At 54.1% G+C, this 15846-nt stretch overlaps 1 protein-coding gene across 1 annotated transcript in view; it reads right to left on the bottom strand.

Moving 5' to 3' along the window:
* Positions 1-15846, bottom strand: part of LOC142075838 (nucleolar protein 6-like) — a 28370-nt gene that overhangs the window by 7047 nt on the left and 5477 nt on the right. The window contains exons 11-24 of the mRNA XM_075137821.1: positions 15565-15680; positions 14977-15154; positions 14472-14594; positions 14173-14321; positions 13326-13401; positions 11334-11474; positions 10941-11058; positions 10567-10721; positions 10167-10330; positions 9560-9712; positions 8278-8375; positions 6956-7080; positions 6706-6795; positions 4918-5115 (exon numbers count right to left, since the gene is read on the bottom strand). Of these exons, the coding sequence (XP_074993922.1) occupies positions 4918-5115; positions 6706-6795; positions 6956-7080; positions 8278-8375; positions 9560-9712; positions 10167-10330; positions 10567-10721; positions 10941-11058; positions 11334-11474; positions 13326-13401; positions 14173-14321; positions 14472-14594; positions 14977-15154; positions 15565-15680 (1884 nt within the window). The remainder of the gene's footprint in view (positions 1-4917; positions 5116-6705; positions 6796-6955; positions 7081-8277; positions 8376-9559; positions 9713-10166; positions 10331-10566; positions 10722-10940; positions 11059-11333; positions 11475-13325; positions 13402-14172; positions 14322-14471; positions 14595-14976; positions 15155-15564; positions 15681-15846) is intronic.

Raw genomic sequence — 15846 nt, 5'->3', positions numbered from 1 at the left:
CAGTCTGACCTGAAAAGATTTCACCAGTTCCAGCTACCTCCCATAACCACAGCTTACATATTGTAAAAGACCGAGACCTTTTAATATCATTAATTCCTTCCTAACATGCAGTAGCAAGATACACATTCCTACACTGTGGGAGGAAGAAAGGAAAGGGTTGTAAGTCTTCCAGATAAGTCTTGTCTGAAGGTGCAAGAAATGCAAAACATTGCTTTAGAGGGAAGGACATTTACAGTAAAGCAGGAAACATTTTCCTTCTCAACCGCACAGGAAAGATCTCCCATGTACAAGATGGGCAGCTCCTCTGCCATGAGCTCTCCAGTAGACATGTGCAGCCAGAGAAAGCTAAATCTCAGTGAAAGAGAGCGCTTCGCATCCAGTGACCCACCGAGACCCAGTAAGAAATGTTAGGCCTTTTAACAGCCATTATAGACATGCAGATGGACATGGGACAAGCAGCTTCATCCAATTTTCCTCACCATGAGAGAGGCTGAAGCTCCAGAGAAGCCCTCTCTGCAGGACGTCTGGCACCTGCTTTCCCTCAAAAGCATCTGTCTGCAAAGCCTTCTCATCTGGGGAGACTCCCAGAACAGGCCTTTTCTATCAGATCTGTCCTGGAATTGAAGAATTTGCCATCTGAATCCCATGACCAGTCTTTCATCTCTACCCAGAGCCTCCCAGGCACCACAGCAACTCGATCAGACCAGCTCCTGCAGCACATTTCCTTGGAGCAGGAAAAATTAAAGCAGTCAGGACTCAACACCTTTCCTCCTTTCATTTTCTCCTCTTATTAGGCTCCTTGGGGAAGGCACGCAGCAATCCTTCGGCTCCAGAGCGCTCCTGCCTTGCTAATCCCTTTGATTTGAGAAGAACAGGGACCTCTCAGAAGCAAACAGGTAGACAGGAGAAAAGTGGGTCTCCTGGTTACTGGGCCAAGGACGCTGGGCAAGATGCTACTCCCTGGCCCTCCCAACTCAATCAATATGCCTGGGCATTTAAATCCTTTTTTCACGTGGCCAGCTCAGATGTTTCTTTTCTGCCCATAGAAGAGAACAAAATCCCACAGCATCGCTGCGTGGCAGATGTCCCCCTTCATTGCTATAAACCCACCACGGCTGCACTGTCAGCCTCGACTACAACCCTGTTGCTCAATTCTGTGGTTTGTGCTATTAAGGGATAGCAAATTACTCTGAGTCAAAGCCAGCCGGTTCTGCATCCAAGTGCCTTCTCATCCAAAGTCTCTCATAAGGATTCACTGCTGTCACCACGCTCCCTTCCGGCACCAACTTCTTGCTGCATTTGGATCACCCCCAGGGCTCCCAGCCTTCAGGATGAGGATGAGCTGAACACTGCTTTGAGAAGCAAAATCCAGGGAAGGAGAAATGCAAAGGTGCTGGAGAGGCTACCAACCAAAGCCAGGTCAAAGCACAAAGCTGATGCAAAGGTCTTGCCTTCAAGCAACAACATCGGCACACTGAGACACAAAGCTGGGTGATTTCTGATGGGGTAGTTTTGACCGACAGTATGCATCACCTGCTTGCTGGTGACCCTGCAGTGAAAAGCCAGCTTTTGAGGCCCTCCAACAGAGGTGGACATGGTTGAGTTACTGGAGAGCACCTGCAGTGTCACCTCTTTGATTTTTCCAGAAGACAGACCTGTTTGCCCAGAAAGAGACATTCATCAGCCCCTTCAGGTCTGCCTGCTACTGATCTGGAAGCTACAAGAGCCCAGAGCAAGATACCTCCAATACGATGGCCGCAAGGGAACACAGCCATACCTATCTCAGAGCCTTCAAGAGGAGGAAAAGCCCCCCAACCAGGGCTGCCGAGGCACATTTCAGGCTCTCTACCCCATAGTTCGCTCTTCAGAGAAACCTGTGACCGGTTCTTGCTCTGGTCCTCCCAAGCACCCTCCGGCCAAAGAATGAGAGACTCAAAGCAAAGGCAACACTGCTTCCAACGAGGCAACGTGACCTTTGCTCATATCCATGTTTCTTCATTGGGATGTTAGTACACTGGATTTAGGACCATCTGTAATTTGTAACCCAACCAAACACTATTCTGAGTCTATTAATACCTGTATTAGAGAAAACAAACAGTAAAAATTCAGTTTAGATGTCATAATCGACTGGATCAATTAAGTCATAATTGCTTAAAGGATAATGAAAGCTGCTTTCCAGGGAAGTCTCTTCTGCACCTTTCACTTCTAGAGCCATTTGCTGACACTGAGTTGACTAGAAGCACAAAAAAAGTCCTATAAACTGCAACACACCCTAATGAGTTTCCTGATCGAGTGCCTGATTTGCTGCAAGCCTGTTAACAGCCTCCCCAAGGAGCCTGCTTCCCCATCGGCTCATCCAACAGTCTCCAGTTCCTCTTCAAGCACGAAGTCAGCCCCCTGCCACGTCTCCATGCGTCGCTTAGCCCCAACCCCTCCGGAGACGCGGAGGCTCCGGTCCCATGCATGCAGGCACCTCCGGAGACTTGGCAGCTCCTGAAAGGCTCCATTCAACTCTAACCCCCCCTTCCAGCATGGCATGGAGAGGGATTTCAGGCTTAAGAAACTCCATTTCCTACCCAGATCTATGCCTGTTGGTTAAGGTTTCATGGTGGCAGGTCAAATCCTCATCATACAGGGAACAGAAGAGAGGGGCCAGTCTTGATATTCCTCCTGAGATCCAGATGCCAGGAAAGAGTGAAACAGTGAACAGTTCCCCATCGCTGTGCTTCCTGCTCCCTTTCAAAAGTCTTGTGCAGGGTGCTTTTCCCCCTCCTTCTTGCATATCCTGGACCCCAAGAAACCCCCCAAAATACTCTCTACAATGCGTCCTGCGAGACCTCCAGCTTCAAAACCACCCTCCTTCTCAAAGGCAGGAGAGCACTGAGCAGCTTCTCTCCACTCTCTTCTCCTCCATGACTTTCCAGCTAAACAAGCAGCGCTACTTGCAGGGAAATTGTGGGACAACTTTGAGGTCTTCCTCAATTTAAAGAGGTCTTGCATGCATCCCTGTCTCTCACTTCCTTGCCTTGCCAGACTGTCCCAACTTGCTGTAGGTGACAGAAGGACCAAGCTCGCATGTTGCTAGACCTGGCAGCTCTACTGACGCCACAGCAGATTCCCATAGACTGGGCAAAGATCAGCACGAAATGCAGCTGGCAGGCAGCATGGGAGGTAACGGGGCTGTGCCTAGGGTTGAGGAAACCTTCAAAGAAACCCTTGCAAGTTTTCTTTGGCCACCTCCTAAGCTACCTGGGTTAAGGTGAAAGGGGAGCTTGAACCTAAAGGGCCTAGCATCTTCCAGCCTGAACTGGAGTTTTAATTCAGGCACCTCTGCAATTCTTTCTATGGACCTGGAGGCAAGATCTGTCCCTTTCTGCTGTCCCTCCTTGCAGCTGCCACCACCGCTGAGGCTGGCAGTGGCAGCAGAGAAACGCTCAGTGGCTGTGCAGGATTAGCCAACTTGGGGACCAGCAAATCCTACACCCTGCAGAGCCTGCAGGAGGCAGCCCAGGAGGAGAAGAGACACTACCCAAAAACTGTTTTGCTTTTGCAGGCACACCTCCTTCCCCAACACAAGCTTGAAGAGAAGCCGATACCAAATCTTCAGGCAAGAGAAGCACACGGGAACGTGGACAAAACCCTCCTGGCGTGTCGATCAGGAGAAGGGCAAGAGAAAAGCCCTCTGACCTGCCATGCTGCCCAGGAGGACTGGGAGGGGCCAGCCAGGAGAGCACAGCTAAAGCTGGAGCTCCCCCAGCTCCAGCTCTGCCTTCCAGCAAGCTGCCACTAGCACAGCCTGGCTGCCGCAAGGACCTGAACAGCCAACACATGCTGCAACAAGGGAAATCCCAGTCAGATATGAGGAAACAAATTTTCACAATGGTGGCCAAACATTGGGACAGGGAGGTGGGAAATCTCCATCCCTGGACACAGTCGGCATTCAACAGGACTGGGCTCTGCGCAGCCTCCTCTAACGTCAAAGCTGGCTCTGCCCTGAGTGGGGAACGGGGCCAGAGACCTCCACAGAACCCTTCCCGCCAAAGCCAGCCTATGATTTTTGAGGCAGTTCTGACACTGCTGACAACACTTCTGTGGGTAAGGGATGATGGCACTTGAAAGTTGAGCCAGGTTTTGAAAAAAGGGCATCACAAGCCCCACCTCTCTGCACACTAACATTTACTCAGCTACTGCACGCAAAGCTGGGAAGGGCCAAAAAGGCAGAGGCTGCACATCTGCAAAGTACCGGCTGTCCAAATCCGGTGTGGATCACCACTGCCACCCAGCATCTTGCCTATCTCTCCAGCTTGCTGAGACTTTGGCATAGCTACACAGTGGAAAAGCACTGGGTTGATAACTTTGGATACTGATGTTCTCCATACACCCACATTACCAACTTCCTCGGCCATCATGCATATAACCAGCCCCAGAGAAACCATCCTGTGACCAATATTCAGCCTCTATGGCTCATGCAACCATTGGCCTAACAGCAGGAGCCCTACTGGTACCATGCCACAGATTCCTGTACATCCCCCCAGAAAATATGGGTAGCTACTGTCCATCATGCACCGCAGTTGGTGAAAGAAGCCAAGAAAAGTCAATTAACGGACTAGAGACAAATGGCTTAAAGATACTCTTGCACTGAAATATCATATTCTTCAGCAAAAGCTCCAGGTGCTTTGTATCTGAGGTCATTCTCGCATCAGCAGCACTCCCATTTCCATGGAATGGGTGATGCACTCACCAGATCTTCTGCTGAAGAAGCGATTTCAGACGCACACAAAGAGTGACCATCACATGCAAAAATACATAAAGATGTCACCAACTAGGTCCTGGCAAGTAACTAATGACCTGAATGCCAGAAGGCAGCTCCCCCTTAGGCAGGTAGCGCCCTGCGCCTCCCCAAAGGGCCGTGCTTACTCTCAGCTCCCGGAGGTAGCACTGTGCAGGGTCATAATCCACCACAGGAAAGAGGATCTTCACTGCAGTGCTGTTCTTCACCACACCCCGGGAAAATGACTTTAGTGGCCGGTCCACGCTCTCCAGATGTCGAGGAATCTGGTTTGGATTCAGGTGGATTAGGACATCGTAGAAGTCCAAAGGAGGGCGGAAGACCATCTGCAGGGAGAAAAGACCAGTGCTACTCAGTATAGGACAGAGGCGAGCAGGAGAGATGAGAGAGGTTTCCTAAGTCCTCGCTTGCATTTTATTCCCTTCTCCTTAGAAAGCAGTTAACCAAAGGCAAAATTTTTGTGAGATTAATGTCAGAAGTTTGCCAAAACATCCACAGGAAAAACACAGCTGTGGTAGAGTCATGGGAAGCTCCAGCACATACTGGCCACCCCATTCCCTCTGGGCCACCAAAGTGCACCAGGAAGGACACACTCAATTGCCCAACTGTACAGCAAACTCAACCCTTACAGAAGGGAGATGCTCCCTACCCACATCAGACATCTAGCCAAAAGGACTACACCCTCTACCCTATTGGTTTCCCAGATCAGCAGAAAAATCTAACCGCTGTCCCCAGGACTTGGGCATGGTCCCTGGAGAAGAGCTTTCCACAGGGCCAATGTGGTCCTCTCCAGCCCTGAGCAGAGACCCCAGGAAGCCCACCTGAGTGCACGACGGTGGGGTGAGCAGTCGAGAGGGGGACAGACGGTGAGCTGAGACAGGCGACCATGACGCATGTGGCAGAGTCTCAGAACGAAGAGGGGAGTCAAGAAGCTAACAGGAGTCAAAAAACACCCAGGGGACACGAGGAGCTGTGTAATAATAGGACAGTCCCATCTCTCCAACAGGAGTTGCCCCAGAGGGCAGCAGCATCTTCCATCAAGCAGACAGAGGGTGAGAGTAAACCCCGTTAATGGAGGGGAACAATCCCAGACACAAATATTCAGACAGGCAGGATCTATCACAGTGGATACAGCTGTATTAAAATGGAAAAAAACTTAAAACTATGTGTACGTTTTTGTGGAATAACTGATGCAGGGACATGAACAGAGGCGTGGGACACCACCCAACTTGGTGCTGGCAGAAAACCCACTGCTTGGAGCTGGTTTATAGCCAGGCTGGGGAGAACAGACATGAAGAACATCAGCACCGAGTTCCAGCTCTGGTCCACAGAGACCCCCTTTACCACCCAGCTGACCAACTCCATGACTTATTGTACCCCACCCGGGAGCAAAGAAACAGACCTCACAAATCCATGTCTGCATCTGCATGAGAGCGGGCATGACCCCAAGTGATTCAAACGCAGACAAAAAAACACTTGGAGCACCCTCTTAGATACATGGGAAGAGGAGGCAACTCCAAGTTTCACTGGAAAGGCTTTTCCCTCCTCCCATCCCCACGTTTTGCTTACAAACAGATTAGCAGCCCTGGAAACATGCCAGGGACATGCGACCAATTCAGCACGGGAACATTGCAGATTTGCTCGCGCACCAAGAAAAACCAGAGAATACAAAACAAAATTTTCCCCAGTCAAATGATATTTCACCCCAAGTTGCTATCCAGAGCTGGGTCCCCCAGAAGTGGGGTAGCGCAGTGGGGCACCAGCCTCCCAGCTCCCATCCTTGCTGCTCTTCAACATGGGGCAACCACGTATGGCCACAGCCTGAATCCTACTAACACATCCCAGCCATCATCACTGAAGACCAGTATGCCTTGCCAGAGCCTGAAAACCCTTGTGCCGGCACCCCAAGGGGTTACCTTCACATCCTGGCTGTTGAGCGGGTCCATGAGCTGCTCCTCCAGGGCGCGGAGAGACTCTGAGGCCAGCACGAGAAGGCGCTGCAGGATCTGGGGAGAGAAGAAAGCCGGAGGGTGAAACTCGACAGTCCTGGATGTAGCAGGGACCCTGCTCACCCACAGGGCCATTGGAGCTGGCTCCAGCACTGGGAGCAGGGAACTGCCCGAAGCCAGCAGCCACCATGAGGCAAGGACAGAGGGCCCAGCTCACCTGCGCTGAGGGTCGCTCTTGAGTCCACATGGAGCTCCACCTGTCTTTTGGGGTGGCAATGAACATGATGGGGAGGCGAGAGCGAGTAGCCACAAACTTGTTCTTGATCTCTGTGCAGTCAGCATCTGGTGAGGGCAGGCAGACGGGTGAGATGTTCTGCCCCATCCACAGCCCTCCTCGCCCACGTATCACAGCCCAGAACAGGGTAGTAGGACAGGCTTTATCCTCTCCCACCCTCTGATCCCACAGTCCACGTGCAACCAGAGCTCCATCGCCATGGGCTTGCTCTGCTCTCATGCTTCCCTCAGCATCTGCCTGCAGGAAGTTTTGGAGAGAGGATGCAGGGCTAGATGAACCTTTGCTCTAAACCCACCCAGGCAGGCCCAGACACGGCTCAAGACACGGCAGGCAATGGGACTGACACGGGCTGGGAACTCACCTTACAAGCTAACGACAGAGTTTGTACACAAAGAGTACTTTTTTTTTCCCGCCTCCAGTGGGGAAAAAAATAGCTCTTTGGCCAAAAACGCTTCCCATTTAGTTCATTAAAAAAAGCCGGAGGGGAGAAAAATATCAGTTTCCAAAACTCAATTCTCTCTCTCAAAAACGAAAAAGCTGAGGGAGTGCTGAAACCCAGAGAAACAGCTGCTCTCTCCGGCATTGCACACACCACTACCAACAGTTTTACCTTTTCTTATAAATCAGCTTTAAAAGCTGGGTGTAGCTATCTCCCCCAGCCCACCACCATCCAAAGCCAACACAATCCCATGGTCTCTTCTGGCTCCTGGGGAAAGATGGCACGTATCCAAAAGACGATCAACAGACAAAACACAAGGAAGAGGGCAGGACCATAGGTCCGCTTGGATGCGCCAACGTGCTCCTTCGGAAACCAGAGACCTTTACCAGGAAATTCTCAATGCTCAGGAGGTAACAAAACCTGGAGGACTGTAGCCATTTCCCCTTGCTGGTTTTGAAATCGAGGACTAGATGATCATCCCCATGATGAGTGGTGCAGCAGTGCTCTCAAAGCAGACACAGCGCAGGAGGCTTTGAAACTTTCCGTTCAAGAGCCTGACTGCTCTCCCAGCACAACTGAAGGTTTGGCCCCCAAGAGCCAGGGCAAAGCCTCAAGCAAAAATGCCACCTACGAAGGAGCAGAGGGCTTCAAAAGCATGGCAGGACAGCAGTAAGTGAGGGGAAAATCTCCTTGCCCCAGGCAGAAGCCGTGACGTTGCCGTGTATCCAAGACCCTGGAGCCCGGCGCTGACCAAGGAGGGCTCACGACCCTCACACCGCAGCTCTCCTGCGTGCTGCCTGCTCACCTGTGAGGCCAGCGTTCAGGTTGACGATCAGAGGGTTGTTTTTCCAGTCAAAGGTTGCCAGCAGGTCGAGGAAGCGCAGGAACCCCACCTGGGGAGAGCTGCAGGCGAGACAAAACAGTTCAACACCTTCATGTGCTCCCTTAGCAGCAAGAGGGGCTCAGGAGTGACTTAGCGATGCCCAGCCCACACGCAGCCCAAGATGGGATGTCCGTGGTGGGAGAGGGAAGTCCAGAATAAGTATGAGGCACTTCCCCTTCTCTGAATCCCTGGGGAAAGTCTTTCCCCCTTGTTCCTCCCTCCCCAGGTAAAAGAAACCAGCAAAAAGCGAAACATTGCCCCCAGTCGCCCAGTCTCCCACTACTCCAACTCAGACTCCCAGTATTGCAGCAAGAGGGAGAGAGGGCTGCTCCCATCTACAGTGCAGCTCCAAACAACTCCAAACAAGCTCCCACTGTGCCTCTTCCCCTGTGACACAACATGTGCATGAAGCCAGACCTGCTAGCAGGGTATTTCAGGAGACAGGAAAGCATTCCAGGCATCAGGCTGTTACTCCTTGCTACTTTGGGGAAGGAAACCGGACCCCAAGTGCAGGGCAGAGTAACCTTTTAGCTTCACATGGAACAAAAACACTCCGTTTAACTTCATTTCAATCCCTCTGGGCCACAGTCCCCCCACCAGGGGCCAGCAAGAAATTGGCCCCACGGGGTTATTTATCACTATGCTACTCCAATTCCCCTTTCAGCAGCTGTCCTGGTTAAACCACGACAGCGGCCGACCACTCACCCTTCCCTCGGGAGTCCTCTCTAGGAGGAAGAGAAGCTGCAGCCACCAGCACCATTGTAACATCCCTCCCAGGGAACCCAGGAGCCCCAGCGTGCTGCTAGCCACAACATAGCCCTCGCCCCTGCCTCTCCTGGCCATCCCCTACAGGACGAGGGGCCTCACCAGTCCTCAAGAAGGCACAAGACACACCGCAGTTGTGCCACCAGCACCCAGAGGCCATGAAGATGCTTGCTCCCATCCTTACCTCCTTCCCCTCTCACTCTGCGGTGCACTGGGCAGGGGAAGCCACAGCCCTGGAGCATGGAGAGTCTCCACCTCCTCTGGCCAGCTGCTTCCAACAGGGCTTAGAACAGCATTTTGGCAGCACAGGGGCCTCACGCTTACTGCTGTGCACCCTCCCAGCACCTCCTGCTCTAGCAGCATCCCATCCCTCCTCCACCCCAGGTAAGGAAAGAAGCACTAAATCCCCATCGGGCCAGCCCGGCCTCCTCATCCTCACCTGGGTGGCGTGAAGGGGGCCGGGTGGAGGAAGAGAAATGCCACAAGGAGGTCCACGCACTCCTCAGAGATGTTGTCGCTCAGGAGCTGGGCGCTGACCCAGCGCTTGGCCAGCCGGCAAGCGCTGCCAAAGACGGGGTGCTGCTGCTGGAGCCTGCGAGAAGGGAGACAAGCCACTGTTCAATCCACACATCCCAGGACCCAAAACGCCCTTTTGGCATTTGGCAGGAGAGAAGAGAGGGGCAAATGTCTGCCAGGAACACGTGTGCAGCATCAGGGCACTCTCTGTGGGTGTTAAGATTTTGGGGGACCCAAGTGGAAGTGCTGCCACATGCTCCTCTCTAACCACGCAGCTCTTTGGTACTTGTCTCCCCATACCAGTGACCTCGGATGTGACAACAGGGACAACCAGCACCACCCCCACCCACATTAATCCCTCTATCCTCCCACAGAGCCTCTCACGAGGTGGGCAGAAAGGCCACTTCCCATGGTGTGCCATGGGAACACCATCTCCCCACCATCGCCCTCCAACATCCAAGGGCACCTCCATTCTGGCTTCCAACCACGTCCCGTGTCCTGGCCCCCCAGACACCCCCCACCTCACCTACCCATGCAGGGAGCTCGTTAGATAGGGCAGATGCAACGTCTCCAGCTCCAGCTGCCGAGACTCCTCTGTATCCTGGTACTTCAGCATCCCTTCCGGGGTGACCACTTCCTTCAAGATCAGGGGCTCCCGGTGGTAGGCTACTTGAAGACGGAAAACGTAGCCGTCCTGAGATGGGAGCAGAAAGTGAAGTCAGGCTTGGTGCCAACATAAGCAGGCTGGTATGCTACGCTGCAACTCAGGTATGCAACAGCAGCATCTTGGCATCAGCGCAGTCTCACTATGCTCTTTCCTAGGCTCACCATCCAACTCCTGGTTTTGTCCAGTGGGACCACTGCCACAGCCCCCTTCCTGCCTCCTTGGTAACAAGTCAGGTCTGGAGAAGGTCCCCGTCGCCCCCCTACCTTGTACACGTCGGTGTGGGTGACCGCAGGTCTGCAAACTAGCTGGTGCTGCTGCTGGAGGAGTTCAGCCAGCTGGAGGTGGAAAGCTGCTTTGATGCGCTTGATAGCTTCTTTGTCCTGTGGCCACTGGCCACTGCCTTCCATGTGGCAGATGACTGGGGGCAAAGGGACAGCAGGAGGCCAGTGAGCCCCACGCAGAAATGAAGTGTTGGATGGGGGTGGCTGGGACTAGAGGTTACAGCGGGAGAGCAGGAGGAGCCGGCGCTCTGCTCCTGCCTGCGGCACACCAACACAGCAGTAACGGAGCCAGCACCACCACGTGCCTCCGCTTCCCCCCGCCAAATCACCTCCTGCTCACATCTCTCCCCACTTACTCTTCAAAGGGGCTATGTAGGCCGGGCAGGGCTTCTCCTCCGAGGGAAGCAGCAAGTGCTTGGTCCTGATTCGAGTATGGAAGGAATAAATTGGCTTCATGGGAATGGGAGGGAAGACCTGGGAGAGAACAGCCGCCCGGGGACTGAGAACAGGGAGCAGAAACCCTGGAGCACCGCACACCCCTCACCCCAAACCTCCTGCTCCAGCAAAGCCCCCAAGCACGGAGGGCTTGGCCAACTTGTGCATAGCCAGCCCCAGGGACAGGACAGCAAAGAAGAGGACGGGAGCCACAAAAGCAGAGAGTGACTAATTCTCTCTGTGCCCCTTGAGCCCAGGGCCTCCTCCCAGCTCCTCGCCGACCGCACGCGTGGGCTATGCCCGGGGACACTCACGTCCGTGTACCGGAGGGCTGGATGGACGCCCTGCACAGCCGTCACCGTCAGCGGCAGCCCCTTCAGGTTCCACAGCTTGCGGCTCAGGTCATCGTAGGAGCAGACGACGCTGACCATGGCCTCCTCGCCCGTCCCTGATGCCTGCAGACACACAGGGAGCCTCTCCGTTCGCCTCTCCCGCTCCTGCACAGACGCCCACCTCGCCTCCCTTTCAGGCTGGCATCGCAGCCAAGCTCCGAGGAGTCAGGACTGCCACTCCAGGGAGCAGCTTCTGGCAAGAGGACTCAGCAAAATAGGGAGGTAAGACAGAGAGGGAAGCCAAGGGCAAGACTGTGGCTCCCTAGCAGCCACAGGCATCCTAGAGGCTGCGTTTCAAGTGGCAAGTGAAATTATTTCCTGTGCAAGACACTAAGGCAGCACCAAGAGCTGTAGTGCTAGCATTCTCCCCAGGAAGGGAGAAGCTAAGAGTGATCTGAGGGTAAAGAGATCACACACTGCCAAGGTGAGAGCTCTGCTACTGCCTCTCTGCTGGTTACCATGATGCCAACAGAGGCGGCAGTTAACAGAAAACAGCTCCAACTACATCCTTAGCCAAGGCAGAGCTGTGAAGCACGGCAAAAGCAAAGACAGAAAATATCCAGAGCATCGCAGGAGCCCTGGGGAGGGCAGATGAGAAGCACCAAAAGGAGAATTTCTGCTTCCACCTCTCCAAAGCACAGCAGAGGAGCCTGAACGAGGAGGAGGAGAGATCACCAACACCAAACCACTCAGCTCAGACACGGCTGAGTCGAGCCGCATGCACCCGGACAGCCTGGGCTTTCCAGCAGAGCAGCAGCACCCTCTGCAGGGTGTGCCACGAATGACAAACCCCCGTCCCGCCTGGCTGCACCCTCCATCTCCCCTTGTCCCCCATGTCCCTCGACCACCGCAGACTCCCCAGGCTGCCTGCAAACAAGCAGCTGGAGGAGCAGAGACAGACACCCCTACCCACTACCCTGCACAGCAGAGCAAATTTCTCCTTCATTTGTCAAGGACTGGCAACGATCGGACTCCTAATTGCCCCTCCGCCTCTGGGAAAGTGCATCCCCTCTCAGCACAGAGTTTATCCTCCCTGCTCACCCCAGGCTAGCTTGCAGGGACACAGCAAACACAGATTTTGCTGCCTCACCACACATCAGGCTGTACAAACTAGCATCTCCTCCCAAATCTGACATGCAGCTCTGCCCAGACCACAACTGGTCCTGGCACAGGAGATTGAATTTCAGTCAGATTTGGTCCCCTTTGCTCTTAAAAAGGGGAAAGGAAACAACTTCCTCCTCCATCCAACAACCAGGTAAAAAGCTGGTTTTACCAAAGATCAGCAAAGTGGTGCCAAAGTGCTCGTGGCTCATCTCCAGGCTTTAATTTCACAAGCTGGAGAGCAGAAGTAGGGAAGGGGACATTTCCCAGCTTCCAAGATGCATCTTTTTCTTTGTTTCAGATGCACATTCAGCTGCAGCACTAGGGAGGGCTCGGTGGGCATGATCTAGCACTTTGCAGCATGACAAGAAAGATCCTTCTGGGTTTCCCAGGTGGGCCTACGGGATGAAGGCACAGGAGTGTCTGGCCCGTGTCCTGAAGGACGCAGGACCTGAGAGCTGCAGCCAGAGGAGCACAATGGGACAGTGATATATCCTCAGACAATGTGGACATAGCAGACACAAGCAGAAAGAGGACGTCAGTGGGATGTTTGCAGGAGAAAATGGGGTGTGGGAGCTACCAAAGCAAGAAGACTTCAGCAGCTATGCCTTGGTTAGCATGAAAGGCTCAGTAGATCCAAGGAGAACACCACGCTGCCCATCCAAGCGCCCACAGGCAGGCATTTTCCTTACCCCTGCTTCCTTCTCTTGGGAACTACCTAGCTGCCTTGGGGCCTAAAATGACCTCCCCTTAGGCCTTCCCATACCTCCCCTCCCTGAGAAACCCACAGCCCCACTGGGGGAACAACTGTACCTCTTGCCCAGTCCTGATCACAGATTCCAACAGGGCACCAGTGTAGCAGATGGAGGATTCAGGAATGTCCGTGTGGCTACGTGGAAGAAGGCAAGGGAACATCAGAGCTACGACACATCAACGCACCCATCCTGATGCTGCATGCTGTGCCCACAAGCAAGGGTCAGTCCAAGACCAAGGAATCCCTCCATACAGGAAGGTCGTGGTACGAAGACCAATCTCCGTGCGTTCCTCCCATGCCCAAGTTCTCCACCCAAAGCGGCACAACAACCCGTTCAGCTTCACAAGATTCAAAGCTGAAGCTGCCAACGTTCAGCCTTTCCTCACAAGACCCCTCCTTGAATCAGGATAAAGAGGCCCAGGCAACCCCTTTGTTCTGTGCAAGAGGATCTCATTTTTGGCAGAAGGTCTAAACTGCTACAGGGAGGCTTTCCAATGCTGTAGGGGGATCCAACCTTGTGAACCACTACAGGGTCTCAGAGAATTTCATGAAACATCGTGCAAGGTCCAGATGGCTTCTCTTCCAGCTCTGCCAACGAGTGTCCCAACATCCCATCTGCATGTAAGGGCAGGACCATGCTGCCTCCTTGCCCTTAGCATTGCCATCAGCAGAAACTACAGCACCATGTGCTTGCCCTCCCCACCTTCTCTTTGGAAGCAGCTCGCAGCATCAGGACCACAACTGAAATGACTCCCAGATTTCACAAAGCCAAAACAACCCACAACGTCCCCCAAAGCACGAAGCTGACAACGGGGTTACCAGGGACGTGGCACAAGCGAGGAGAACGGCAGTGACCCCACACAGCTGCAGGTCTCCCAGCCTTAGCTGCTGCTTGGTACAACTTACACCTTCAGCAGGTGCCTGACGATCTGCTCAGGAATGAGGCGCTTCTGGCAGACAGTGTCGGCCTCCCACACCACTGCCTCACAGATGCTGCCATCCTGGAACCGCCGCAGCTCCGATTTCTCCCCCCAGAAGGTCCGGAAGTCCTGGGCCTGCAGGAGGACATTGGCCCAGCCAGGCCAGGGACATGGGTCACCACTGGGGCCGGCCAAACCATGCCAGCCAGCCCCGCAGCCATCCGCAACCACAGCACGACACCAGCTCTGCTCCACCCCACTCGGCACAAGCAGGGCTCCCCTCACCTCAGGGTGATCAGCCTGCGGTCCCTTCTCCAGCGTGCTGGCAGCAAACTCGGGGACAAACAGAAGCCCAAATGCCAGAGGCCCAACATCCTTGTGTTTCGGGGGCTCAGCGTCAATCGGCCACTGCAGGAAAATGGGGAACATGAAGCGCAAGGAGAAATGAGCCCAGGATATCGGGCTGCTAGATGAACCTCCTGCTACATGCTCTTGGGTGCCCCGACAAGCACGGACAGGGAAAGCCTCATTTAATAGGTCTCCTCGATGAGAAAACCAGTTGTCTTCACCCTGCCCCACTGCTGGGCCAGGAATTCTGCCCAGACCAAGCCTCCCAGCTGCACCCCACACCCCAGTGCAGGGCCTGAGGTCCTGTAATCCCAACAAAGGGGACAGGCCTGTCCCCTCCCCAGCAAACAAAGATCCCCTCCCCGTGCCCAGCAGTGCCACGAGGGACACACGAGACCCCACATGCTGCAAAGGATGCAGCGTCACTGCTGAGCTGCATTACCTCGGGGATCTGGGGCAAGGAGTGAGTCACGAGCAGCGCTCTCCCCGCTAGCCCACGGGCCAGCAGCGAGACAATGAAGGGAAGGGCCGCAGCCACGTAGTTCCCACCCCAATCCATCAACTCGTTCAGCAGCTGCATCTTCTTGCAGGCAGCCTGCAGCTTGGAGACATGCTTCAGGCTACAGGAGAAGGAGAGAAACTGGTCACCCACCTCTGCCACCACATCCTTTCTGAGAGAGAGATATGCTGGAGGATGGATAAAGTAGGGAGCTGAGGGTCTGGCCCAGGATGGGGGCTACAAGAAACACTGCTCTTTGGCATCTCAGGATGCACCACAGGAGATGCTGGGGTCCTTGGGACAGTCATCATTCCCAAAGGTCAAAGCATTGCTCTCCTCTTCCTCCTGGGAGGCTATCTAGACAGTAAAAGCAGAATGGCCAAATGCAAGAGGCACCAGTGTCTATCTCAGAGCCAGCAGGGCCACCTCCCACCAGGCAGGTCCAAATCCACCCCAGTCCAAAGCCAGAAGCAGCCCGCTCCTCTCTGAACAGGCTCCTCAGCATTAACCCACCAGCACAGCAAGACTCACTGGAAGACATGGTCAAAGGCTCTGAGCATGGGCTTCGCGGTCATGAGCAGCACCTGAAAGCTGTCCACCATCCGATCATCCAAAATTTCCATGGAGCGCTTGGCTTCGAACTGGACCTGAGCAAGGAGCGTGAATGGGAGGGGAGAAGGAAAGCAAATCCCTCCAGCAGTGGTCACCAGTGCTCCCCCATCAATCACTGGCCACCCCAGCTCCATGGTCACCAGCAGACCCTGATCCCAGACACCCTCTGTCTTCAGCGTGAAGCTAAGTAACCAACAGCTG

Source organism: Calonectris borealis, chromosome Z, assembly GCF_964195595.1.
Source record: "Calonectris borealis chromosome Z, bCalBor7.hap1.2, whole genome shotgun sequence".
Classification (NCBI taxonomy): Eukaryota; Metazoa; Chordata; class Aves; order Procellariiformes; family Procellariidae; genus Calonectris; species Calonectris borealis.
Note: the sequence above shows the minus strand (reverse complement) of the source record. Positions and strands in the feature narration are given on the sequence as shown.